Genomic DNA, 26,991 nt, shown 5'->3' on the forward strand with positions numbered 1-26,991 from the left:
CTTAATGTGATCCCTCAAGAACCACCAGAGTGATATTTCACCCCAGGCCATTTCCTGGAGTCTCCCAGGGATCAAATTGCCTCAAACGTGATCTCGGTCACCAAGTCTCGTAAAGTCCCGCGATACTTTCCTGCCGACTGGCCAACTGCAGGTAGGACGCTTTGCGGTGGTGGTTTTAGCGTAACCTATGTGGGGTTTGGCGTAACCTATGTGGGATTCGAAATAACGAAGGTTATGCCAAACCCCACATAGGTTACGCTAAAACCACCAGTGCAACAAACGTAGGGGTTTGTTGCACAACCCCTACGTTTTACTTCGCTTCAGCTTGAGCTCTCACTAATGCTACCTACAACCGTCCTTGCTGCAACGAAGCACTGCGGTGCGACCTTCGGACGAAAAAGGGCCGTCATGGCATAGCGCACGGGAAGAAGATAAGACGGTGTGAAGTTCAATTTCATCCACTCTCCCTATAGATGACATGCCATTCATAAAAGCTCATAGGAAACTACATTGCTGGGTCATATAGGGATTTCCAGTGCAGGTGTTTAATTTTGGTGGTCGCCATTTTGAAAGGCCAAGATGGCCACCATAGTGACTTTGAAAAAAATGGCAACATTGGTTTTGTGTTTCGTCACACTCTAAGCTTTCCAAAAATGTATAGTTTACAAACTCTCCAAAAATTTTGAACGAAAATACATAAGGACCTGGACTATGCCCTACCCCAAAATAGTTTTCACACATATGAGTAATGTTGCGGTTTCCCTGACCCAGGTGTTGCTGAATAACATTCAGAGCTCATTTTTGTATGATGAAACTGCTGGTGGGGATGAAGTCAGGCAAAATAGGTTAAATAAGGATAATGATCAGACAGAAGCCACGTTAGTACATCATGTAGGCCAATCAATACCATCATTGGGTCATGGTATTCATTGTGTGTAAAGGCTGTGGTCGGATGTCTGTCTCTCTCAATCGTGATGTACTGTATTTAGGCGTTGAGCCTAAGGTAAACTGTGGGGCAGTGATAAATCTATTACACATGCATTAATCCAAACTGATTAACTAATTTGAATGATATAGGTCATCTGCTTTCTGGTTCATAAAGCAATCAATATTGCGTTTAGTTTTGTGTGTTGGCTGTTGTTTTTCCATCATGCCTAGTGGTGAGTCCATCTCTAGTCTTCCTTCAAGGGCAAATCTAATGTCCTTTGTCTCAGCTGGTAGAAATGAGATGTCATTGAGTTAACCATAATTCAGGATCGCCTGGCCAGAGGTCTCTGTAGGAATCTAACCATTCCCAGTGCAGAGAATCAATTTACCACTTTGACACACTTCCAGTACGGCCTTTGTCATCAAATAAAGACCAAGCCTGCTTCTACGGTCTCTAAAATGCAGATGGGAGCTTCACACCTGTCATCTGTCAGGATAAGGGACAGATTTGCTGCTTCTTTACGGCTTAAAGAGGAAACACTTCCTGAAAAGCCACACATGTGCTCACGACATGGACATTTTGGCTTCTCAAATACCTGAGTCTGTCTCAATAAGATCACACAGAACTACTTCAGTGATTCAGTCAAGCAACAAGACGTTTATTAGATAACATTACATACTATTTGCCTTCAATTTTACATACTCAACTATATCTGACATACTCGTTACACACTCAACTATATGACATATTCGTTACATACTCAACTATATCAAAAGCATTTATCTAAAGCATTTTATTTCTTTTTGATAAATACTTTAGATTTGCCTTCAAGTTCACATACTTGACTATCAACATTATTAGGCCTACATCACAAGAATGCTGCTGCCATATATTTTATGTTCAAGGGCAGAAAATCAGCAGACCATGAAATTCCCATTCCCAGTGCCTATTCAATACCATTTTCTATAATGAGGCAACGATTATTTTTGTTTTGTTTACTGTCAGTCAGATAATGGCCACAGTTTCACTCATGCTTGTTCCCACTGCTGGATATTATTAGAATGGATTACACATTACTGTATGTTGGATATATAATACAAGTACAATGCAATTACAAGAGCAATAAAAATGCCTTGTCCTTAATTGGAAAGGTGAGATGTATGATGATGTGTCTGGAAAGAGGGTGGATGGGGCCGCGAAGGAAAATCAACTCCTCTGTGAATGATGCCATTGTACCATCTTAATGCAAATGCAAAATATCGAAAGAACACATTGTGACGGCTAGATTAACAAATTCATATTAGAAAGAAAAGCACTTTTACATTCCTTCTTCAATCAAATTTAGTTTGATGTTGTGAAAAAGCATTGTAGATTTGTTTTTATCATCCCACAAACAAAAAGGAATGAGGTCATTTTGATCTAAATACTATTACATATCATTGTTTCATGCTTGCATTGGTCTGCACAACATCGGTATCATGCCAATGCATCTGAGCATTTTATAATTAATGTTTTAAAGTGTTGAGTCAAATTCAGTTATTTAAGCTCTGCATCAGAGCACAGAGACTAGAAACAAAGGGACATCTCTGAATGTAACAGTTTTGATGCAGCAATAATCTTACCAAATCTCTCACCAATCACTCAACACAGAGTAAAAATAATTACAGCTTTTCAGATGTCTAAATGACTCAACAACAATGTAGCCCAAGGCACAAATGTCACAGATAATAAATACATTATTACACTCTTTTCTTGTAACACTTTCTAGCACATAGTGTAAATGTGTGTAATACAAAAACTAAATGAATCAAGACAAACATCTGTTGAATACAGCCAACCTCAATTGTCTGAAGAATCAAATTGCTGGTAAACGTTCCGGCAACATTGTTTAAAGGAAAGAAAACAAGAAATTGTTTAGTAGTCTGGTAAACCATCCTGATCACGTGAACTCACATTGTTTCTTTCAGTCTGGACTCCAGCCCCCAGCAATTTTCAGAAAGTACAAAGTCCACGGGCCAATCAGGGCCCTGCCTCGTAGTTGACAATGTAATCAGCCAATCAGGGATGCACCTGGCAAAACAGTAATGGCGGCACCCGCAGCAAACGAGCAGTAATGTTAACGTTTGTAGAATAAACACAGCCATAAGTGCAGTTATTGTAGAAACAGACTCAATAACAACAACGAAACAAGATCAAGAGCATGCACCAGCACAATTTGTAGGCGGAAAAGTTTTTTATTTTTTATTATTATCTTTAAAAGAGAACATGAGGTAATTACAAGACATACATGACTCTCATATCCCATATCCCACACAAAGAACAAAAACAACAACCAACAAAACAAAGCAAGAAAACTACATAAGATATACATTAATCCAAGAACAAACAAGACTATTTTCGCCATTCTTCCGAGTGGATTTCACTGGATCCAACGCTGATTGGCCTTAAGGACTGGATTTTGCAACGCTGATTGGCTGAAGGAGTTGTCTGTCAAGGCAAGTACTCCCACCCACTGAAATGACTGGACGGCTTGGAGTCCAGACTGATAGGTAGAGCGAAACAGAATGTGAGATCATGTTAACAGGATGCTTTTAACCAGGCCAATTGTTTGGTCCAAACCCTAATCATCAAGTTGGTTGATCCTTGGTGTGGGTTGTCTAATTTTCAAACTGATCATTAATGTGCTCCTACAGCTCGATGTTGTCTGGGTTGCAGTCTGTTGGCCAGCAGACAAGCTAGGGCAATGCCTCCTATCTGGGTCAAGGCTAATCCCAACACAGTGGCCGCAATGTGGAAGACGTTGTCATTGACAAAACTGAACACTTTCCGGAAGCAGCCGTGCGGATGGATCCCTGCAGCTGCCACTCCTTCACTATCGCTCTCTGATGGTAGAAGTCGGTTCCTGCAGCCCTTGCGCCTCACGCAGCAGCTGTCCGGCAGTGACACCAGGGTGCCGTTCTCCACGGGCGAGAAGGCCATGTCTCGGACGGCCCAGTCGGAGGAGATCCAGTCGCGCCAACCGTCGGCTCCACAACACTCCAGCACCCTCTGCAGGCTGTCAAGAGCATCGGCGCGGCCTTCGTCTTCTGCGTAGCCTGCCACCGCGCGCTGCAAGCCGCTGCGAAACCCTCCGGCGATGTCTTCGCGGTAGAAGAGGCCGGAGAGTCCGGCAGCCAACCCGCCTATGAGTGCAGCCAGTTGAAAGAAACCGTAAGCCCTGAGCATACGGGGCAGGTTGGCCGCCACCCCCAGGCAGCCCAGGAAGCCCCAGGCGGTGACGGCCGCCCCCGTCGACAGGAGGACGAGCGGGGCGTTGGGGTAGCGGTTGGCAGACAGCAGCATGTAGTCTTCCAGAGAAGCTTGCGCCCACACGCCCAGAGTGAAGATGGCCAAGCCGGCCGCCCAGAAGACGCAGCTGAAGGCCAGGAGACCCAGGCGCAAGAGGTGCATGACTCCTACGGGGCGGCAGCAGGGTGGAGCGCCCCCTGCAGGGCGGGGAGCTCGGGGCGCCAGGGAGGCCTCTGAGCACACGGACAGGGAGAGACGCTGCTGCTGCTCCTGCCGCTCTTGGTAGGGTGAGCGCAGGTACCCAGGGATGGCAGAGGGTCGCCGGGGAAGAGGAGGAGGAGAGAGCAGGTCCAGAGCCCTCGGAGAAGACAGCCTTCGGACCGCTAGCTGCTCGCGCTCCCAGTCCAAACCTCGCCTGCTGGGACTCGAGCGAGCAGGCAGGGAGTCATAAGGCAGTGCAGAGCTCATGGTGCTCACTCCGGCTTTATCTACTTCCCTCTCTCTTTCACACTCTCTCTCTTTCTTCCCCCTCTCTCTTGTTCTCCTGCAACACACAAGAAACCCCCTCCCAATTCTTTATGACCGCTTATTAATCCGCCACCAACAATGCTGACTGGACCGTAAATCACGCTGATGGGCGTCGCATTCTGTCGTTATCTGCATCCGCAGCCGCCTTGCTTCCACCTTATTTATCTGTTTTTTTCGGGCGTTCGTTCCACCTGCATGGTCACCGATACTCTAAATTCCTATGATGATAGCCACATCCCTACAGCCGCTGGCTTGCTGGCATCCCTCGCTCTGGTCAAGCCTAGCAGTTTGCTGTGGGACGGACTTAAGACACCCTCTCTCGGCGTGGAGGAGACACTCATTTGGTTTATGGTCCATTTGGAGACTCAATGAGCCGACAAAAAAAGCCTATAGAGTGCATGTGATTTTTTTTTTTTACATTTTCTTTTTATGTCCCCAAGTCTAACATTTATAATGTAAAGACAAAAAGACCATGCTTATGTTATATTCTTTTCAGTCAAGGACATACATATATATATATACTCACACAGATTAGCATGTTCACACATGCCTTTGTGAAGCAACAGGCAAAATATTATAGTGCAAACAATGACATAAAATCAATTAAGATTACATTAGGTAGTAGATCGGGGTATAGATGGGGTAATGGTCAAACTCATTTAAATTAATAATATAGGTTAATTAGCTGAAGCAACAATACGTTTTGTATGACTTTATTTTTGTCATGAAACATCTTTCTTGGCCAGGTATCTCTTCAACAAGTGATTTTTTAATGTTGGTGGGTTCAATCTAAAAAACTTGGTTGAATTTACATGTATTCTAATATTTCAGATTATGTCAACTCCAATTATTTTTGAATGATCTACTCCTTCAGCCATGTTAATTTCTTTCCAATGGATAAAAATACATTTTAAATACCATACCCCATGCTAAAAATAGAAAGCCAATTTCAAGCTATCCTTATGGTCACCACTGTAATCACACTTTTTTTGGTCCCTTGCTAAATGTTACATCCATCTTTATCCTGGTCGTTCCTGCTTTGCACCTGCTTCCCTACAATCAACCCCCCACCCAATCAGGCCTAATTAAAGCCTTGGATAATTAAATGCACTCATGAAATAAGGTTGTTTTAAAAGGACAACCATAACAGCCACATGTCATGGTGACAGAGAGGGGAATGAATACCTCTGTACATCTGATTGTCTGGGGAGCAGGAAGACTCTACAGAATTGCAGTCCGGGGGCACCAAGGATCTGCAGCGACCACGGTTCCGATCCAGCCCACGGTCCTTTGCTGCATGTACTCCACCCCGCACTCGCCCATATCTTCCTGTCTCTCTGTAACTATCTCCCTGTCAAATAAAGCATGAAAATTCCCCAAAATATTACAAAGATGCCAGAAATATGTATTGTGAAAGAGAGAGAGGGAGAGAGAGAGAGAGAACTGCAGTCTGGTCTGACACTCAAGGCTTTCCTCTCTACAATAATTATTAACGAATGATTACTTTTCTATTGTTTGGGACACAGAAAAAGCAGCACATCATATTTCCCCTGGCTTAAAACAGATCAATGAGAATTGATTGACCACAATAGCTCAAATTTCTATTTCTCAAATGTTTGCCATATCCAACAGTGAGTAGGATGAGTAGAGTACAGTCTTTTTTTTTACCATAGACAGTTGGTAATCCACAGCAGAGGAAATGAGGTTATGTTTATGATGTTGATCATGAATCTTGGTCTATAAACAGCAGCTGACTGAGTTTGATGTGCACTCTGGACAGAACAGGTCAGGAGGAAATGCATCAGCAGACACATGCACCTTCACATTTCAACAGAGCACCCACTGCCACTCCTTGAAACACTATTTTAATAGAACATAAAGTAACAAAACGGAGAAAGAAACAGGCCGTTACTGTGAGTCAAAGGAGTGCAATAATGTTCATCTATGGTTTGCTTTCAGGAAGTTTCCCATTTCCAACGTCCAAGGCAAAGGTGATACAAAAAAGCTGCATTTATAGCCTAAAACACACACGATTTCAGTCAACATGATTCAGGCTTAAGAATGCAAAATGTCTTGACAGACGTCAGAGTCATTTACTCTAAGCGTTTAAACAGTAACAACAACAAACTGTCCTTGTCCACAGGGCAACATGTGACCGCTTGTGACTACAGTGCTATCATAATGCATATAAAATGCCATCATTGAGACATGGTGTTGTGGACATGTATCCCTGTTCCTGAACTGAATAACAAGGTTTCAATTTCTGTTCCACCGTATGGTTTCATCAGTTTAACTTGAACATGAATAGACATTCTTTTTCACAGTTCCACCCATTTAGCCATTGCGATGGAGTTACTAACGCGTATTCAGTTATTTGGATTCTTCCATTTCAGAGTGCAAAGATTGGGCTGCTTCTCCCTCCTCTGTGTGCGTCTCCATGTGTTTCCTCAGTTTGGCCTTGGAGGTGAACGTTTCCATGCACTGTTCACAGTAAGGTTTCAACGGCTTCATATCTAAATGGAGGCGCTTGTGTCGCGCCAGCTCCGAGGAGCTCTTGAATTTGAGCTCGCACATGCCGCAGGGATAGGGTCGTTCCCCCGTGTGAATTCTCTGGTGCAGGTGAGCCTCGCTGAGGGTGAGGAACGTCTTCTCACAGTGGCCACAAGGGAACGGCCTTTCTCCTGTGTGAATGAGGTTGTGTCTGGTCAGCGCATACGGTTTGGTGAAGCCCTTCCCGCAGTAGGTGCACGGGTATGGGCGGGCGCCGGTGTGTGAGAAAAGATGTTCCTGCTGGGTTTTTTTGCTCTTGAAGCACTTGTCACACTGAGTGCAGGAATATGGCCTGTCGTCCACGTGCGACCTGTGGTGCTTGGAGAGCTCACCCTGGGACAGAAAGCCCTTGCCACACTGGGAGCAAAGGAAAGGCTTCTCCCCTGTGTGCATCCTCTCGTGTCTGGCCAGGATGGACACCATAGTGAAGCGCTTTGGGCAGTGCGAGCACTGGAAAGGCCGCTCGCCGGTATGAATGTGGAGGTGCTTCATAAGCATGAAACGGAGGGAGAAGCGTTTGCTGCACTGGTTGCATTGGTAAGGACGCTCCCCTGTGTGGGTTGCTAGGTGCCTCTTTACGTCAGACCTGCGAGTGTACGTCTTGTCGCAATGTGGGCACTTAAACTGATGCTTGACCTGATGGGTCTGCCGGTGCAGGGAGCGCGCGAGCAGGGAGTCAAAGCCGTCGCCACACTGCTGACAGATGTAGTGCTGGCTGGGTCCGTGGGACTTCCTGTGCTTGAGCAGCTCAGAGGAAGAGGGGAAATTCTGGCTGCAGATGGAGCAGATCTCAGGAAGCTGGCTCTCTCCGGTGTGAGCTTTCTTGTGGTGGACAGTTAAAGCGCGGAGGTTGGCGAAGGACTTCCCACACAGCTGGCAGGAGAAGGAGATGGCCGCCCCGTGGTGCTTATTCTCATGCTTGGCCAGATCCCATGAGTGCTGGAAGGTGCGGTCACACTGTGAGCAGTGGAAGGGTCTTTCCCCAGTGTGAGTGAGCTGGTGTCTCCGCACGTCGGACGTCCTGGTAAACGTCTTCCCGCATGTTTCACATGTGAGGGCCTTCCGCTTGCCTTGGGATTGAGACGCACCAACAGTGTTTTCTTTCATGCTTTGACTGTCAGGCTCTTCTGCTCTGTCCTGCTCTGCATGTCCTGTAGGGACGAGTTTAATTGATGTATATATTTGATCGGTGCTGCAAGGAGATGCTGTAAATTCAGCTCCTTCTTGCTTGGCAGCCATTATAGTCCTGTACTCGTCTGTGGGAACACTTTGCATGTGGATGTGAGGTGGGCTATTTTCATCTGAGTTATGGAAGGGACACTGCTGGCAGGTGAAGATGATAGAGGTCATCTCCCCAGATTCATCTACAAAACAAAATATTTAAAAATAGTGAGTGAAATGTGTACAGCAAAAGATACATTTTCAAGATACCTTTCTTTGCATGTCAAACTAATTTCAAGGCCTTTTCGGTTACCTGTGTCGACTCCTTTAATTGCTATCACAGATGGAGCAATTGATACATCAACTTTGTTCCTGGTGAAATACAAAAAATACAAATATATGATACATTATGTATTGTATGAATCAAAATGTTCAATTATTATGAAAGATTGGGGACTCCACAGTTAAAATATAAATGCTTTTCGTACATTTTTGTTACTCCGTTATTTTCTTTTGAAGAGTTCTTGAATTCCTCCTCCTGCCAGTGCCAACTTGGGGAAATCTTCATTTGTAGAGGAGAAGATCTGCTCACACTAGCTGAGGAGGTAGACTGTTCTGCTGGAGAGACAGGAACTTCACAGGAGGCATCTGCCATCTCTTGGCTGACACAACAGGATTCATCTTCATCCCTCAATTGTGCGTGAGATTCAGACTCAGAGCTGCTATTCCTCTCTGTGCCTCCAGGTTGCAAATCTTCTTTTCGGTTTTCTCTTTGCTCGTCAATTTGTTTACTTTCTTCATGTGTTCTTCCTCCATCTGGTGCACTTTCCGTCTCCATCTCATAGTTCAGAGACTCAGTATTTGAATCATCAAGCTTGCCTGTTGGAACATCTTGATCAAGGGCCTCCTTACTTAATGCAAATGTCTTTGTCAAGGTTTCCAGTGCTTTAGCGATATCCACAGTTTCACTTGCTTCTTCCGTCTGTGAGCTCAGCGACTCCACGTCTCCACCACTAGTGGTATCTTCGCTTACAGCCACTATCTCTGCTTCATAGAAATCTGTTTGGACTTGCACCTCCTCAGTCGACTCAACTATTTCTTCACCCACCTCAGATGCTCCAACTTCCACTTCAGTGTAGACCGTCACTACGCTATACTGGTCTGCTCCAACAAAAGCAATGGGATTCAGTGTGTTAGCATAGTTATGCATCGATTCCAGTCCAACAGAAGCCGTTGTTTTTTGTGAGGGAGGGATGGATAAAGCAGACATGATGCAGGTACCGATGGTGGATGAGGGGCCATCTATCAAAAACAAAAAAACAAGTCGGCTGCAGTTGCTTTTGGGGAGGGGAAATAAAAAAAGGCAACATAATAAATTGGCATTATGGCAATCAAAATTACCTCACACTTAGGACACTTACATGGCATTTTCAAGAGCCCTGAACTCTTATGGTGCTGGTAGAGTAAGCTCAGCTCTTCAGGTGTGGACTGGACACATTCCTCCAACACTGAAGGGGCTGATCCCAGCCATGCTACGGTCTAGAATCACAACAGAATCATTTCACTAAACACTAATTTGTCTGTAACATTAGCACATAGACATATGGACACGAGAAAAACCGAACATTACATACAGTATAAAGTGACAAACCAAGAGCACTAGTAAGGTGCACCCAGGAGAATGTTCAACAATATTTAAACAACACAATTTCCCATTTTAAGCGGTGCAGCTGCGTCTATAAGTGACTATGTGTGTTTAAAGGACGGCTTTCCCGTGGGGAATATGAATATATATTAAGGCCCAATCCCAATTCCTATCTTAACCCTCAATCTTAACCCTCAGTCTCAAAAATGCACACTCCCGCGAAGTGATAGTGCTGTCCCGATTCTCACTTTGTTAAGTTAAGGGTCAAGTTTGAGGGCTCTACGGCCCTCAGTTTTGAGATTTTCCACGACCACACTTGGCGGTGAGTGCGATTCCAGAATCCCTTGCGTGTCATCAGCTAGATCCATTCAGATGGAAGATGGCGGCGAAAGGAGGAAAAAAGTAGCCCTACAAAGTTAAGTATTTCCTTGTTAATAGAGATGTAAAAATTACGATAACCATTGTATTAGCTTAGTTTAATGTAATTTTATGGATTTCCGTTTTGGAATCCTAACAACAATTGTTGTTGCTAACGAGTGGGGGCTAGAATGACGTGCTTTCCGACGTGAGGGCTGGCTTGACTGCAGTGTTTAACTGCAGTCAAGCCAGCCCTCACGTCGGAAAGCACAGTCATTCTAGCCCCCACTTGTTTTGTGGTGCGTTGCATTACACGTAGGCTGTATCTTGATAAAAACAACTCAACAACGACATTACCACCGAGAATTATGGCATTTCGTAACAACGTTAACAATGTTATAATATAATAATAATAATATGGCTTGACCAGCACGGCTACTGACTATCGATAGTTAGCAACAACAAATGTGTTAGGCTCCAAAACGGAAATCCATAAAATGACATTTAAACTAAGATAATACAATGGTTATCGTAATTTCTACATCTATATTATCAAGGAAATATTTGTAGGGATGCTTTTGCGGGGACCCGAAATCCCACATTTCCCACAATGCACTGGGCTCGCGTGGCCTTCGTTTCCACGCCCACCCCTCAGGCATTTGGCTGATATCAAACTCCAGTAGGTGGCGGTAATGCACATATATGCTTGCCAACCGCCATAAAAGTCAAAGAAGAAGAAGAAGAAGAAGGCTTCGACATAAAAACATTTAGTAGAACAAGAAAAAATAAAAAATAAAATTGCCTCCAAATTGCACCAAATTTAAACCGTAGTATTATGTCGGGAGATGTCTTCATAATTTTTTTTTCATGCATTTTAAGGCATTTTCCAAGGAGTTACGCGCATCTGATGTTGTAACTATTTCATGTAAAAATGTGTAAAAACGGGTACATTGCTCAGCGTTGATTTCGTTACTTCAACGCACCTACTACTAGATGTAAAATTTGACGAGCTTTCCAATGCCGCCAGTCCCGTGTCTGTACGTGCTTCCGTTCCCGAGATATGGTCTCTTTGCAAGGAGCTATGGAAAGCTAATATTAGCTACCGTAGGCTAGGCGGTGGAAAAAGATGGCTGCCTTTTGTTTTTCTTCAAGACCTCTGAAGGGGCGTGGAGGACCTCTAGAGGCGGGACCATTGCGGCACAGGCCCACAACACTGTAGTTCATAGGTGCTCGACTTCCGCAAGGCTGGACTTGTCGCCCCGACGCGTTTTGCGTCAGAGCGTCATGGAAATAATGTGAGAGATGGTTGATAGGTCAGGCAGTGAACAACCAATTTCAAAAATTTCAACGGATTCGAAAACCTTAGGGGCGTGAGATTTAATATATATTCATATTCCCCACGGGAAAGCTGTCCTTTAAGCACGGGATGTGTGTGGGCGAGATGTGTGGATGAAATTTAGCCTAGGCCACTTCCCCAGCTCACCGGTCAAAAGAGAAAGAGTCTCAAGGACGATATCAATGGGTAAAACATGCATGCACACATGGACACACATTCACACACGCACAGTTTAAGAAACGTCTGGAAATTAATGGAGAATTAATTTCCTCATTGGCTAAACTTTGGCACGCTATGAAGAGAGTGGCTTGAAACATGCATGCGCGCGTGCACACATACACACACACAGTGTCAGAGAGAGCGAGGGAGAGGGAGTGGAGGACAAGCGTCGGACCTGCAAACCTGTACCGCTTACTTCAACACCTGGGTGTGATTTTTGGTAACATTGTAGACGTTTTGAGACACTTGGATATTCTCGCAAGATGAACATTTATTAACATTGATTTAGAATGAATACCTGTTTAAGGTCTGGTACTGGAAACAGCTTTTCCAGTTTAGAGAGCAGCTCCCACAATAATATATTCAGAGCAGCATCGTATTTTGGTCCATATTCCACTGGGAACACCTCCTGTAAGACAGCTTTCATTAATCAAATGGCCTCGGCGCTTACCATTTTATCTGTCTAATTGAATGTGTCTAACCTGGAAGAAGTAAGCTCTCTCAGTTGGATCTTTCAACAGGCTTTGAATAAGCGCGATGAAAGTGGATTCTGTAGTTTCTACCTCTGCATCGATGTACTGCCAAAGATTGCATTGATGTCATTAAATGGGGAAAATATTAAACCATTATATCACTTTGAAGAGTGTGCATGCATATTTGCTTTTATGTGGTTTCAAACAGGTCCTTGTATTGTGCTTACAGAGGTTAGTGGGAGTCTATCCAGGTAGCTCTGGATCACTTACGGAGGTTAGTGGGAGTCTATCCAGGTAGCTCTGGATCACTTACAGAGGTTAGTGGGAGTCTATCCAGGTAGCTCTGGATCACTTACAGAGGTTAGTGGGAGTCTATCCAGGTAGCTCTGGATCACTTACAGAGGTTAGTGGGAGTCTATCCAGGTAGCTCTGGATCACTTACAGAGGTTAGTGGGAGTCTATCCAGGTAGGTCTGGATCACTTGAAGATCAACAGAGCCTCGACTTGAGCCTTTGCATAACTCAAGAATAAGCTGGAGAGAGAGAAAAAATCAAGACTGCAAAATAAATCCTTATATAAAAGTGAGCAAGTGGGTTCTGTCAGTTTCAATTGTTGTCCCACTGATGATGTCACAATGCCTATGACATCATCATTGCCTATTACATCATCAATGTCATAAGATGATTTTGGTCAATAATGATGTCACTGATGACATCACTGATTATGTCACAATGTCTGATATAAACAGTGATGTCATCAGTTTCCCTAGTATAACAAAGTTATACATGTTAAAGTTAACATACGTGTGACTATAAGTTTCAATTGCATTAATTACAACACATTTTAAGTGCTGCTCAGTGCTCAGTGCTCACCCTTGCTCTTAAACCCAGAATGAGCTGGGCTCTCTGTCTGTTGTTTATCAGTCCAGGTACTGCCTCTGTCACCATAAACACAAACTCCTGGAGCTTCTCATACTTCATCACATCTTTCTGCTTCGCCAGCTGCCACATTGCAGCACACAGTAGCCGTAGTGGGGGCACCAAGAAGCGCAGAGATGAAAGGGGGAGGCCTGGATGAGTAAATATGTAATGTGAGAGATGGTGGTTGGAGGGCAGCACTGCACACTTTCAGAAAGCACTTCCAGCAGCTTCACTACCAACTATAGGCCCAATTATACTCAACGTTAAAGACGGAGACGGACAGAGCCTTCTGTCCGTACTCTGCGTTCATTTCGTCCGTTTTCTGTCAGCTTACGGATACGCATGAAACGGAGCAAAGCTACACACACACTCATGCATTTGACTCTCTACTGCCCACTGGTGGATGTATTGCTTAACATGATACCAACGTGAAAGACGCATGGAAGTATGTGGGCAGTGACGATTACACTGTTTGAAACGGACGCCCTTATTTACGGATGAAAATTTAGTATAATTGGGCCTTATGTTGGTAATGTAACACACTCCTCAGTTTAATTTGAAACAACTTATATAAACCTGTTTGCTCACAATGAGTAACATCTGGCTATCAATATGCTAACCCGAGATAATGGCACGGAAAATCTCTCTGATTTATGTTTTTTATGCAGGCTAGCTAGCAGATGTAATCAGATTGCTGGGCCAAAGACTTTATAGACATAGGAGATTTTAAACTGCTCCCAGACTACTGCTACTTTACAGATCTAGGTGAATTGGAAAACACATTAATTCTAGAGGTAACGTGTATTTGGTAAATCAAACTCCATAGGGAACGACACACGTTTAACAGATGATGTGCTTACCATTACCATTACCATTACCATTACATAGACGGGTCCCGCTAACTGTCATGGCCAAAACAATCACAAAGTGCTTAACATTAGCACTGAAACACATTATCCAGATACATACCATTTATTTTTTCAACTGACACACGACCCTCCATTACCGCAATATGACTTCTGTGACGGCGAAAAATAAATTTAAAATTAGGTCGTTTAGCTTGGTGGCTAACATGCGCTGTTTGGACGCAAACACCCGTTTCCAATACCGGATGTTGTGGTTGTGGGAGTTTCAAAATAAAAGTTCAACTGACAGATTTCGTTGGCTCACACACGCGGAAGTGCCCAGCAGTTTGGTGACGTCACGCCACGGTCTAGTCACATGAAACATTTCACAGAATATATTTTTTTCTGCAGCGCTTTCTGTCTTTTTGCCAAGGAAAAACGTGCGTTCAAACCCTAAACCTGCACTCTTATCTGTAGAGTGTCTCAAAAACCGACCATGGACGAGGACGGGCTGCCGATAGTGGGGTCTGGAGTTGATCTGACCAAGGTTAGCGCCTTATCATGTTTAGCTGCGGAGCGATAATCATTTAGTTTAGCAGGTCGAGTGAAAACCAAGCTCCATTATCGTGTTGTAATCAAACAAGCCGACTGCACTTTCATTAACGTTACCAACGTGACCCGTTATTATTGACGACAGCAAAGCAGCAGTTCCCTTTCGACTCTTAGTCTTAACCATTGTACATTTTCGTATTCCCTCCAGGTCCCAGCTATACAACAGAGAAGAGTCGTTGCCTATCTCAATCAGTTCATTGTACACACAGTCCGGTTCCTCAACCGCTTCTCCACCGTCTGTGAAGAGGTGTGTATTGACCAGGTTGTGATTTATTTTCTCAGGTTGGTCTTTACTTGTGTCTCCAATGTTTCTTGACCTCTTAGTTAGGTTACAGACAAACTGCTTATTTTATATAGTGCAGTTAGTTACCATGCTGTCCTGTCAAACTATCCCACAGAAACTTGCAAACATATCTCTTCGGATACAACAGATTGAAACTACCCTAAGCATTCTGGAGGCAAAGGTGCGGTCCTAATTTTTCTTTATGCCACTGTATGTACATGACATGCACATACATCTGTGCTCTCATCATATATTGACAATGTCATGCTCTGTGCAGCTGTCCTCTATCCCGGGACTGGATGATGTCACAGTAGAGGGGATCGGCCAACGACAAACTGCTGAGGCCAATGGACCGACGGCCAGTCAAAGCCAAACAGATGGTTTGTCAGTGGAGTCACTGCCACCCCCACAGGTACAGACACAAATACACACAGATAATCATCATGCTGCTGTACAGTCACACAAGCAACAAGGAGAGACATAGGCACATCTAGTGGTGTGCACAGACATTTTGGGGGGCAGGTGCTCAAGTGAAAAAAAGGGCACCCCTCTCATAATTATAATATAAAAAAAAATACAGTGTGCTGTCCCTGGGTGACCACATTTAAAGTGCTCACCTCCTTCCAATTGACATGTGAAAAACAACAACTATGGCAATAAAGACCGCAGATTTGCATAAACGTATTGTTAAAGTAGGTACAGGCTCAACACACATACTACAGAAACATGTAATACAGTGAGGTCAAGTTTCGAAAAATGGTTGCACAACAATGAAATGGCTACTATGGGGACTAACGTAATCACACATGAATACAATTGGGCTCTTTCCATTCATACCCAATTTATGTAATTCTAATACTTTTTAGGGACCCCAGTATGCAGAAATATTCAAATAGAAGGTGAAAATAGCAAATTCATAGGTTACTGTTAGGATGATGTCATCATTCCTACTATGATGTCATAGATCACTGATGAGGTCGCAGACGGTGATGATGTCATGATTCATAAGTGTCTAAATCATGCCTCTCGGATGGTCTCACTGATGATGTCATAACACAAGGTGATGTCATATTCGGGACCTATAAGGTTTGCTCTGCAGGTCCTCTGCAGTTGTTCATAGACTAATCTCACGACAACCCTCTGCAACAGTTCCCAGCTTTCGAACCTTGCAGACCCAGCTATCAAGTTCCACAGCGTTCCTAGTTATCGAGACTTCAGTTACCAAGTGTGTCTTGGCCATCAAGTATCCGCGCCTAAATCCACATTTCCCACAGCAACCCTAACAGTATGAACAACTCAGAAGCAGATTTAGCGGCTACATTTCCGCCAATCAGGGAGGAAGACCCTGAGACGCCAGTTTCCCCGCCGGCCACTTCAGCTGACCCACCAGGCGGTCAGCTGAAGTGGCCAACACAGAAGACCCTGAGGCGCCAGTTTCCCCGCCGGCCGCTTCAGCTGACCCACCAGGCGGTCAGCTGAAGTGGCCAACACAGAAGACCTTGAGGCCCAACCTGTGGGTGTCCTACCTCAACTACAGGTCGGGAGGGTAGGCCTCGCTGAGTCAGAGTCCGGTCCTCAGCAGCAGTCTAAATGCAGGTCTAAGCGTCAACGTTGGGTTCCTGCTCAACCCTGGGAGTGGTATCGGGCCTTGGAGGGAGAGCCTCCGGTGGCTCTGCCTTCAGGAACGGCAGCATTGGTTGAGGCTCAGCCTTTGGGTTGTGCGGAGCCTTCTGGTGCCCCGCTCTCTGAGCCTGCGGCACCCCCTTTGGCTCCTTCTTCCAAGTTTGGGGTCCCGCCTTCGGAGCCCGTGGAGTTTGAGGTGTTGCGTCAGAGGAACAGTTCTTGTTGGTCCCCACCGGAGCGTGACATTGACCCTTTTGATGGTCTCCAGTCTCCCAGGTTTGGATCGTGCCCCGGGGGATGGCCGACTCCAGAGGATCCACCGGAGTCTGCAGCATTTCTGATGTCTTCTTTGAGGGTCTCATTGGACGCCATAGAGGGGAGGGTACTGTTAGGATGATGTCATCATTCCTACTATGATGTCATAGATCACTGATGAGGTCGCAGACGGTGATGATGTCATGATTCATAAGTGTAAATCATGCCTCTCGGATGGTCTCACTGATGATGTCATAACACAAGGTGATGTCATATTCGGGACCTATAAGGGTTTGCTCTGCAGGTCCTCTGCAGTTGTTCATAGACTAATCTCACGACAACCCTCTGCAACAGTTTTTTTTTTTTTTTTTTTTTTCACCTTTGTTTATACAGGGAAAAAGTCCCTTGAGAGCAAGCTCTCATTTTCAAGGGAGCCCTGTTACAGTAAAACATTTACAGTAAACACATGTTACCAGACAGACAGTTACAAACAAAGCAGAGGAATACATCAAGTAAAACAAGAGCATACATTCTGTAGGGTACCCTCAAGGAGTAGTCTAAAAGAATTAAAGGAAATAAATTGGTCAAGTTTTAAAATGTTCTGGAGCTTGTTCCATCTGTCAGGGGCATAAAAAGAGAAAGCAGTCCTTCCTAGGTCTGTCCTTACACGTGGAACAAACAATCTGATGTGCGATTGTGCACGTGTTCTATAACATGTGTTACTCAGATTGATGAGCGATGACAGGTAGGAAGGAAGCTTCCCTATCAGAGCTTTATAAATAAATAAGAGACAGTGTTGCTCCCTTCGAACTGACAGAGCAGGCCAACCCACTTTCTCATATAAAATACATCGATGCGTGAGAAATCTATCACCCGTTATAAAACGCAGGGCACTGTGATACACCGCATCAAGTGGCTTTAAGATAGCGGGTGTGGCATGAGCATATACAACATCACCATAATCAAATACAGACAAAATTAAAGATTGAACAACGGTCTTTCTAGAATCAAATGAAAAACAGGCTTTATTCCTGTATAAAAACCCAATTTTCTCCTCAATTTCTTGGTAAGGTGTTCCACATGGGTCTGGAAGGTTAATTTAGAATCCAGCCATAGGCCCAGATATTTATAAGAGTCAACAGTTTCAATTTGAAAACCTTGAAGTGTTCGAATACAAACGTCACTATCAACACCAGAGGACCGTGAAAACAGCATCGCTTTGGTCTTGTTGGAATTTAAGACAAGTTTAAGATCAAGATGAGACCGCTGGAAAGTGTCAAACGCGGTCTGTAGGCTCGCGGCAGCCTGCGCCGGGGTGCGGCCGAAACTATACCTGATTGTATCATCCGCATAAAAATGGACGTTACAATCTTCCGAGGGAACTAAAATACAATTAATATATAAAGTAAATAAAACTGGCCCTGAGATAGACCCTTGTGGGACACCTTTGTGCGTCAAAAGGAAGCTGGATTTATGGTCATCAGCCACGACAGCTTGTTTCCTCCCCGACAGGTAATTGGAGAACCAGCGAACAGAGAGGTCGTCGAAACCCAAAAAAGATAGCTTACCTAACAGAATATCGTGGTCCACCGTATCAAATGCTTTTGACAGGTCCACAAAAAGAGCAGCACAATGCAGGTGATTATCAATACCATTCAAAATGTTATTCAAAACAAGAGATGTGGCAGTTACTGTGCTGTGACCTGCTGCATCTGGAGAATGTTATAAGTCTCAAGGAAAGCTCTTAATTGGTCGTTAGCCAAGGATTCCCAAGAGTTCCCAGCTTTCGAACCTTGCAGACCCAGCTATCAAGTTCCACAGCGTTCCTAGTTATCGAGACTTCAGTTACCAAGTGTGTCTTGGCCATCAAGTATCCGCGCCTAAATCCACATTTCCCACAGCGACCCTAACAATGTATGCAAAAAAAAGATTTTCTTGCCAGAAACTGCATGGGATTAGCATAAAGTGGGCATGTCAGTAATGGGTACCCATAGAACCCATTCTCATTCAGATATCTTGACATCAGGTGGTGCTTGAGCACCACCTGATGTCAATCTGTGCACGTCCCTGGGCAGTGGGCACATGCCAATAAATGTTTTTTAGTAGCCTACAATGAATGATGAAAAAGGAGACTGGCACACACTGCTTCCTATGTTCACACATATTTATTAAACTTATTTCACAAGCTTTTCGACTCTAGTAGGTCTTCTTCAGATGTCTGCCATTTATAGTTAGACAATAACATCACTTCCTGGCATAGAAAGGTGTTTCCTCTGTTGCAGACCTCTCCGAACATACCAGAAGCCGCCCCAGAGCAGAAAGCAGAGGCACCAGCAGAGAATGTCATGACCGTGGCCAAGGACCCACACTATGCCCGGTACCTGAAGATGGTGCAAGTGGTGAGTTAACAACTTTTTTATTTTATTTCACCTTTATTTTACCAGGAAAATTACTATTATATGGGGGGGGTTACTGTGTGTTCCACTTTGTCCCACTCCCGAGTCCCAACACATGTTCCTTCTGTCACAGGGGGTCCCAGTTATGGCAATAAAGAACAAAATGGTCCTGGAGGGCTTGAATCCTAATTTGCTTGAGTGAGTGTTTTACATCCCACACACATCAGTGCTGTTACTGGTGATCACATAGCAACCCCGCTGCGTTCATGTAAATAAAAATAATATCCCGTGTTTGATTAAACGGACCAGTAATTATTCCCTCACAGCACACCGGACGCCCCTGTGCCCGACGGAGCAAAGAGCTGCTCAGACGATCAAGACGGCGATGGCGACAGCTCCGGCAGCGAATCGTCTTTCAGCGACTGACCCGTTTCCTCTGTCCTCATCGCCACAAAGCTTCCTCCATGGGCCCGCCCATCGCCATCTGTGCTTCTGACTGGCCCATGCTGCGACAGTGGACCAGCAGAACGAATGATGAAGTGGACGCTCAGCTCAAAGACCCATCTCAGTGTGGATGTAGGTGCCTAATGTGGTGAAATACTTGCAATCCAGTGTCGAGTTTGACTGAAATTTCAGTGCGAAAAGAGCTGAAATGGTCTGCTATTGGTCAGTCAGTGACCACTTCGATTTTGATACATCAGTGGCATTTTTGACAAATGGTTAGTTAGTTTGTCAGAAAGAGGGGGATGTCCCGTTGATTAAGCAGTAATGCGCAAAACATGTTGCAGTTATCAAGTAGCTTTTGTATAAAGACTAACAATGTAGTAGCTACAGTATTGGTCTTCTTGCATTTCACGTGTGCATCGGCAATCACACTACATTCACAGTCTAATGCCTTCAAAAGAGATTGTCTTATTTGCTCATTGGTGTGGCAGTTCTGTCTGCATTTGCTACAGGTTATAGAGGAATACTGTATGTGTGTATGTTTGGTATTTTGTGTGAATGTCCCAACATGTACGTATGTACGTTGCAATGTTTTGAGAGGATTAATGACTTTTAGATCTCTATATTTGTCAGAATAACATCTCAGCGTGACGGTTTATTACACACTTAAAATGTTACTTTTTAATTAACAGACTTGCACTGAGGGATAAATCTACAGATAATCACCACTATTTGCAAGAAAAGTGTAAATTGCATTTTTCCCTTTTCTTTTTGTTGCTGTTTGCATTGGTTGTGAAGTGCAAATCCCCTTCCTTGTCTTTGTATTAATCAAACGTTGCGACTAAACGCCCAAAATCTAGAAATAGTGACGTAGAGAAGAAGTGCCAAGAAAGTTTAGTGTTAAAAAATGAAAGTGATGAATGGATACTACACTATATTGATTGTGAAGTATACTGGAGAGTTTAGAAGACTGGAAAGCACTTTGTTTACGAAAAGCAAGCATATTTGAATATGTGAGTTCTGCCTGTAATAAAACATTCATACATTTTGCTTACAAAAATGTGTACATTTTATTTTTGTAGCTCAGCAGTGCACCATAATCTATACATTGTCATACACAAAACAATACCAAGAGAAACAGAATAAAAAACAATACTTCCCTTGTAGATATTATCTGTAGTGAAAAAGTTGTCCAGTTATACAGTACTGATTTATGTAAAGAAGAAAACCACAGAAAACTGATTTAATCTTTAAAATACATTATTCCGATGCTGTGGGACAGTTCAATTCCCATATCATCTATTCACATATGATCTTACTCCCTAATCTGCTCCAAACAGAATAAAGCATGACACTAGGGTTGACGGTACAAGTAAAGAGCTGACATCATTTGAATAATTACCTCAATTGAAGTAATATTTCATATTTCATTTTTTTAGTCATCAAAGCAGCTATGTATATATCAGTGTGAGTGAGTGTGTGTGACACCCAAGATGACAGTCTTTGTTCTCAGGTCTGTTAAAGTCTTTCGTGCTCATCGATGTGGATCGGACCGCCATGTGCCAGTATAGTGATATGACTGAACTCTTACATTTATTCCGTGGTATTCTCATTTAACCACATCCATGTGTTTGCAATGTGATTAACTTCTTAATTAGCTGTCATAGGACAGACAGGGTGTGTGGTGTTTGTGTGGCAACAGTCACAAGCAAAGTGCAAAGAGCCGAGTTTGACTGAACACAAACGGCAATAAGTCATGTTATAAGTTTAAATCATTTGTGATTGTATAAACAGTATAAAGATAGATGCCACGGTAAGTTTCTTTTCTCTTAACATAACCTGACACAAACAGCCAATGATACTGATTTCATAAATAAGGTGAGAAGTAACTACCGGTATTCTACAAAATTCAGTCAGGTGTGACAGTGATCACAGTACAAAACACATAATCGTATAAAGAGTATGTACAGTATGCTCAGATTAAAAAAGTACATAAAAAGCACATAAAAAAACCAAGAATACTGATATACAATGTTTGGCTGGGAAAATGGCAGTGGTCAAGAGTACTCCATACACTCTGTTTTGATCCAAACTGCAGTGGTCAAGAGTACTCCATACACTCTGTTTTGATCCGTAGGGTAAACAGCTGTGGGGAATAAAAAAGGAGAGAAATAAGCAGGAGTGTCAAGCCATAATTCTGAAGGGGCCACAGGTCGCCGGCTAAACGTTTTCGACGGTGACCTAAGGTCTAAATAGATCTGCAATGATTCAATCAATCTGCCCAGATAAAGTGTGCTGAATCCACTCATGATTGATTGATTGATCTATCAATTGGTCCATTTAGCTATTTCTAAAATGTTGGCCATTTGAAGCCAGATTTAGAGGAATATCTCATTTTAAATTAACATTAGGATTAGACTGTTGTGATGTCATTATTCAGTTTTAACCATCAATATTTTGCTCCTTTTCTCATTAGGGTAAATACTGTATATTTATTTAGAGATTTTTGTCAATTATTTGTGCTTTTATGGTTATTAGCAGCTTTTAGTCACTCACTTCTACACTAGCTTCAACACTGCTGCCACTTTTCTTGAAATATAGCTAAATCTTGTTTCACCCAAAATGTTATTCACATAAAAAGACTATCCACAATGCCAATTATTTTAAAGAACTGCATATTGCCCTGGAGACATCAAATGGAATTCAGTGTTTTGTTAACTACAGTATAACATGTGATAGTGGTGATAACAGCTCTGGCTAACATTACAATGCTAACTTTAGCTGCATGCAAGTAGCCAACTATCTTGCTATGCAAACTATGCATATAATAACTAACAGTTATTATATCATTTCATTTTCACATGTTTGAAAAGAGGATTAATGGTCTACTACTAATGACCGCCATGAATTTAGTTTTTTATATATATATATATATACATATATATATATATACACACACATATATACACATATATACACACACACACACACAGGCCGACATTGTAAATAAGAATTTTGTTCTTAATTGTCTCGCCTGGTAAAATAAAGGTTAAATAAAAAAATAAAAAAAACACACACACACACACACACACACACACACACACACACACACACACACACACACACACACACACACACATATATATATATTATATACTGTATATTTAAGCAATATCACACGAGAGGGAGTGCATTGTTGGCTAATATTGGCACTGCTGTGATTCGGTCGCAGGCACGAGGCCGCAGGCCGAGTGCCGTAGATAATCACAGCAGTGCCAATATTAGACAACAATGCACGACCTCGAGTGTGATATTGCTTTTATACAACAGTTCTATTAAACAAAGCTGATTAAAAAAATGACAAAAAGCTGAGAAAATAGATGATTTCTGTATTTATTCCTCCGCCAACAAAAATAGTCCCCTCAGCTTTCTGCTTTGCTGAAAATGTAGCCTAATCAGCCTAATTAACAGCAGGCTGTCTACTTTACTACTGTCTACTCTAGAGCTGTGAAGCGTTTTGTTGATTAGGGCAGCTGTGAAGCGGAGTGATCTACACACAGTGAAGCGCCAGTGCATTATCGTGAAATATAGGCACTCATAGGATCCCTCTTGTCCAATCAAATTGCTCGGCCGGAACTACCTGTTGTATAAATATATATATTAGCATTGTATGACTGGGCCGAGGGTGTGACAGTGACACTCACTTTGAACTCGTGGATGTACGTGAAGAAGAAGCAGACAAAGCTGAAGGCGGCGATCCACTCGCTCACAGCGCTGGCCAGGTGGAAGACATAGTCCTGGAGGAGGGGAACGGATGCGGCTGTCAGTCTCTGTATGCAAACTGACTCATACAACATGTCGAGAGGTGTAAACTGCAGCCTACCTTGTCTTCTTTGTGTCTGTGCAGAGTGGCCTGCCTCACAAAGCCTGCACAGATGACAGCTGAATGAAGAATTAAGGCAAATGGCACTTAATGCAAGGAATACAAATAATACACATGTAATAAACGTCTAATAAAGACACATGGTCATGATGGTGACTGATGATCATGCCTTGAAAGCCAATGATTGGACTCATAAAACAAAGTTCCTGGTTAAATGTTTACCCTGCATGTTTACCTTCCATTCCAGGAGTATAAAACCAAACCATATAAGCTTTTATTTGGATGTGAAAAGGATACTGGGGAAAACTGCCAAGAAGGCGATGGTGGCAATAAGCATGCGTGTGTGACAGACTGCCAGGGAGGATCCATGTGGATAAGCCTGATATGATATAACAGATTGGAGGATTGAGTATGAAACACCAGAGAGGAAGAAGAGCAGCGCTCCCGCATCGTGGACCGATGTCACCGCTGTTTCCTGAAATCAGCAGGAGGGAAATATATCTGTCAGTGCAAAACCTCTCCAAGCTGTTACATAACAACTGTGTGTCCTATTTCCATAAGTCAGGACAAATTGCTTGCAAATGTAATTCAAACACATAAACATACCTGGAAAGTAGCAACAATGCACATGCCCAAGCAGGACAGCATCCCCAGCCAAAGGGCAGCTGTATTCAGACAGGGCCGCACCACACACGTCTCCTCACTCAGCTTCTCCACAAACTTGTATCTGGCATACATGGTGGTCATTCCTGCAGAGGATTCAACACACACATTTTACCTCAACGCTGTGAAGGTGTGAGTCTTTTACCAAAAATTGATGTATCATCCTGAGTTATGCTTTCATTATTGTGAAAGAGAGACGTGTGACTATAATTCTCTGGAGACTTGGTTGGTTCCTCCCTTGGGAAAGCCCAGCGGGTTGCCCAAGACATGGCGCCAGTGGTTCTCAAACTTGTTCATGTCAAGGACCCCCTTAAACTGACACAAATTAGATTTGATCAGATTTTGTCTCATGGTCCTCCATCTGATAAGATGTTTGTTTTTAGATGTTTATTACAGAAAGTGTATAACCAAAATAGCCATACATTCTGTATTGTGACACTTATGGATGGAATTATATTGAAAATAAATGGTTCCCCTTTTTGCTGGGGATCCCCTGGACCACCCTCAAGGACCTCTGGGGGTCTCCGGACTTCAGTTTGAGAACCACTGAGTTAAGCAATGGATATAACACAACTTTTGTCCGTTCTTTGATCTCTGCTTGTGAAAATAGGCTACCTGCACATGCAGTGAAGAACGTCATCAATCCAAAGAAGCAGCTCTCTGGGGGGTTTGCACCTGTGTCACTTCAAAGGGAAAAGCTACATTTGAATTTGTATAGGCCCATGGTGAAAGACATGTGTTGATAGAACAGCATTCTGCTGGTTTCCTCATAGTTTGAGGCATGAATATCTACATGGTGGGCTGAAACTGTGTCCAAACGTCTGCAGTTATAGATGGATCTTAAAATCTCTGTGGGTTTAGATTTAATGTGTCATTTAAAAGAGAGAAGCGAAAACCACAGAGAAAGCTAAAATAAGTTAGGCTAACGTTACATGAGGTTTGCTGTGCAGCTGGACTTGGGCACGGCACCAGCCAAGTGAACGCTGAGGAAAACGAAACTAGACTTGCTAAAGACTTGCTTTAGTTTGTTACAATGTAGCCTACTAAAACTCGTCGCCTTTTCTGCTGGCTTTCAAAATCATGTTATCAAGATAATAAGGCAACGACATATACATTTTCATAGCACCTTTCTTACCATTTCCTTAAAAAGTAGCCTATATAAAAATACAACCAACAACAGTTCTTACCTTATGTATGGGAAGATTATATCGACATCCTTTCTAAAAAGCGCAATTATGTAGGAAACGATGAAGGTGGTGGAGGAGCTGATGACCAGAAACGCTGGTAAAAAGCAAAGTCCCTGCATGAACCAAAGCATTTCAGACGCTGCCAGACCAACTCACATGTGAGGCTGACTGAAGGAAAAGTCATACAACATTCACTTCATATTTAAACGCTGATCCAGGAACAATGCTGTAACTAGTAGTGTAACCGCCAGTCACATGGCTGTGTGAACAAGAATGAACTTGGTCTCTCAGCCAAAAGGGCGATTGCAATATACTGTCACCTCTTCCTCAATTTAACCTCTCCCTGTGGGCCACATGTCAATAAAAGACCATTCACATGCAAATAAATTATTGATTATATGATAATTATCTTCAGATCAAAACTTTCTTTCTTTCTTTCTTTCTTTCTTTCTTTCTTTCTTTCTTTCTTTCTTTCTTTCTTTCTTTCTTTCTTTCTTTCAACAAAAAAGAGAAATCACTGTAATCATAGTCTTAATAATAAATTGTCAGTGGCACTCAATAGCAAGTTTATAATACATTAACAAACATTACTTTATTTAATACAGTAACGTATTAGGCTACCTGTTTTTTTGTTAATTAATTAATCTTTAGTTTTTAGTTTTGCTGGAAAAAGTATGGCATATGGCAGGAATGTTCATTCCTATTAATATAGGAATATTTTTTTTATATCAGTTGCTTTTCATGTGGTGTAAGCGTGTAGCTTACTTTTACCTTTCATAAACCCAGTCATTTGTGATTTGTATATGAAGTGCACTAGATAGACCATGGGAGTAGACAGCCTGAAGCTTTCCAGACAAGCACAGAAGACTGATGCCGCCCTCAAGTACAGTCGGAAATAACAAAAAGACATAGAAAATGAGCATGAAAGCCAAGGGAGATTGCGTTTTATTGTTATACGTTTTTGTCTGACATTCTAATCTTCATGTTTATATTTTCATTTTCATTTTGTTTTAACTATTTACGTGTCGCGTGTCGCGCAGCACAAACTAGTACCTTGATTTCAGAAATAAAACCACAGCCACGAGAAAACTAGTCACACGGTTAATTTTTTATGTCGTTATTAGATCTCGGAAGTAGAAGCTTACGAGGAGACATTGAAGGCATCACGGCAGGGTCCATCCTCCTCGACGCTAGAGGACGATAAAGAGTTTTTGAACCGAAGGAGCCGACAGCGTCACCACCGTTGAGGAAGTGTTGTTGTCATGTGTCTGACAGTAGCGCTGCTGCCTGTCAGCTGATGAACACACGATTGTGATGTTTACTTCTCTTTCTTTGTTAGTACGTTAGTCTACGCTTTTTGAATGAATGCAACGCTATGCTTCGACAAGGAGAACC

At 43.1% G+C, this 26,991-nt stretch overlaps 4 protein-coding genes across 6 annotated transcripts; 1 reads left to right on the top strand and 3 right to left on the bottom strand.

Annotated features, from left to right (window-relative positions):
• Positions 1 to 3,313: 3,313 nt before the first annotated feature.
• Positions 3,314 to 4,684, bottom strand: LOC310794927 (tetraspanin-7-like; the record flags this gene model as incomplete). The annotated part of the gene is made up of 1 exon (XM_083656960.1): positions 3,314 to 4,684. The coding sequence occupies one exon, from the start codon at positions 4,682 to 4,684 to the stop codon at positions 3,605 to 3,607; it is 1,080 nt and encodes a 359-aa protein (XP_083513086.1). The 3' UTR covers positions 3,314 to 3,604.
• Positions 4,685 to 5,885: 1,201 nt separating this feature from the next.
• LOC310792514 (uncharacterized protein) lies at positions 5,886 to 14,515 on the bottom strand. Of its 3 annotated transcripts, XR_014553489.1 has the most exons (10): positions 14,375 to 14,442; positions 13,358 to 13,554; positions 12,928 to 13,017; positions 12,495 to 12,590; positions 12,311 to 12,421; positions 9,877 to 9,994; positions 8,944 to 9,757; positions 8,769 to 8,827; positions 6,413 to 8,658; positions 5,886 to 6,095 (listed from the first exon to the last, which is right to left on the bottom strand). XR_014553489.1 is itself a non-coding variant. In XM_083654194.1 (9 exons), the coding sequence occupies exons 1-9, from the start codon at positions 14,406 to 14,408 to the stop codon at positions 7,115 to 7,117; spliced, it is 3,063 nt and encodes a 1,020-aa protein (XP_083510320.1). In that variant the 5' UTR covers positions 14,409 to 14,442; the 3' UTR covers positions 5,886 to 7,114. The 3 variants fall into 3 exon arrangements, 2 of the variants coding, with proteins under 2 accessions (XP_083510320.1, XP_083510321.1); XM_083654194.1 differs by having other exon boundaries at positions 5,886 to 8,658; XM_083654195.1 differs by lacking the exons at positions 12,311 to 12,421; positions 12,495 to 12,590; positions 12,928 to 13,017; positions 13,358 to 13,554 and having other exon boundaries at positions 5,886 to 8,658; positions 14,375 to 14,515.
• A 106-nt stretch (positions 14,516 to 14,621) lies between these two features.
• Positions 14,622 to 20,886, top strand: washc3 (WASH complex subunit 3). The gene is made up of 7 exons (XM_083654777.1): positions 14,622 to 14,797; positions 15,011 to 15,109; positions 15,261 to 15,326; positions 15,423 to 15,557; positions 19,306 to 19,422; positions 19,553 to 19,617; positions 19,746 to 20,886. Exons 1-7 carry the CDS (start codon positions 14,747 to 14,749, stop codon positions 19,843 to 19,845), a joined length of 633 nt encoding a protein of 210 aa, XP_083510903.1. The 5' UTR covers positions 14,622 to 14,746; the 3' UTR covers positions 19,846 to 20,886.
• Positions 20,887 to 20,955: 69 nt separating this feature from the next.
• dram1 (DNA-damage regulated autophagy modulator 1) lies at positions 20,956 to 25,727 on the bottom strand (the record flags this gene model as incomplete). Its single annotated transcript, XM_083659186.1, has 7 exons — positions 20,956 to 22,009; positions 23,568 to 23,660; positions 23,747 to 23,805; positions 24,044 to 24,221; positions 24,353 to 24,495; positions 25,025 to 25,092; positions 25,597 to 25,727. 7 exons carry the CDS (start codon positions 25,725 to 25,727, stop codon positions 21,965 to 21,967), a joined length of 717 nt encoding a protein of 238 aa, XP_083515312.1. The 3' UTR covers positions 20,956 to 21,964.
• Between the last annotated feature and the right edge of the window lie 1,264 nt (positions 25,728 to 26,991).

The sequence above is a fragment of the Poromitra crassiceps genome (assembly GCF_964638095.1).
Source record: "Poromitra crassiceps genome assembly, chromosome: 2".
NCBI classification, from domain to species: domain Eukaryota; kingdom Metazoa; phylum Chordata; class Actinopteri; order Beryciformes; family Melamphaidae; genus Poromitra; species Poromitra crassiceps.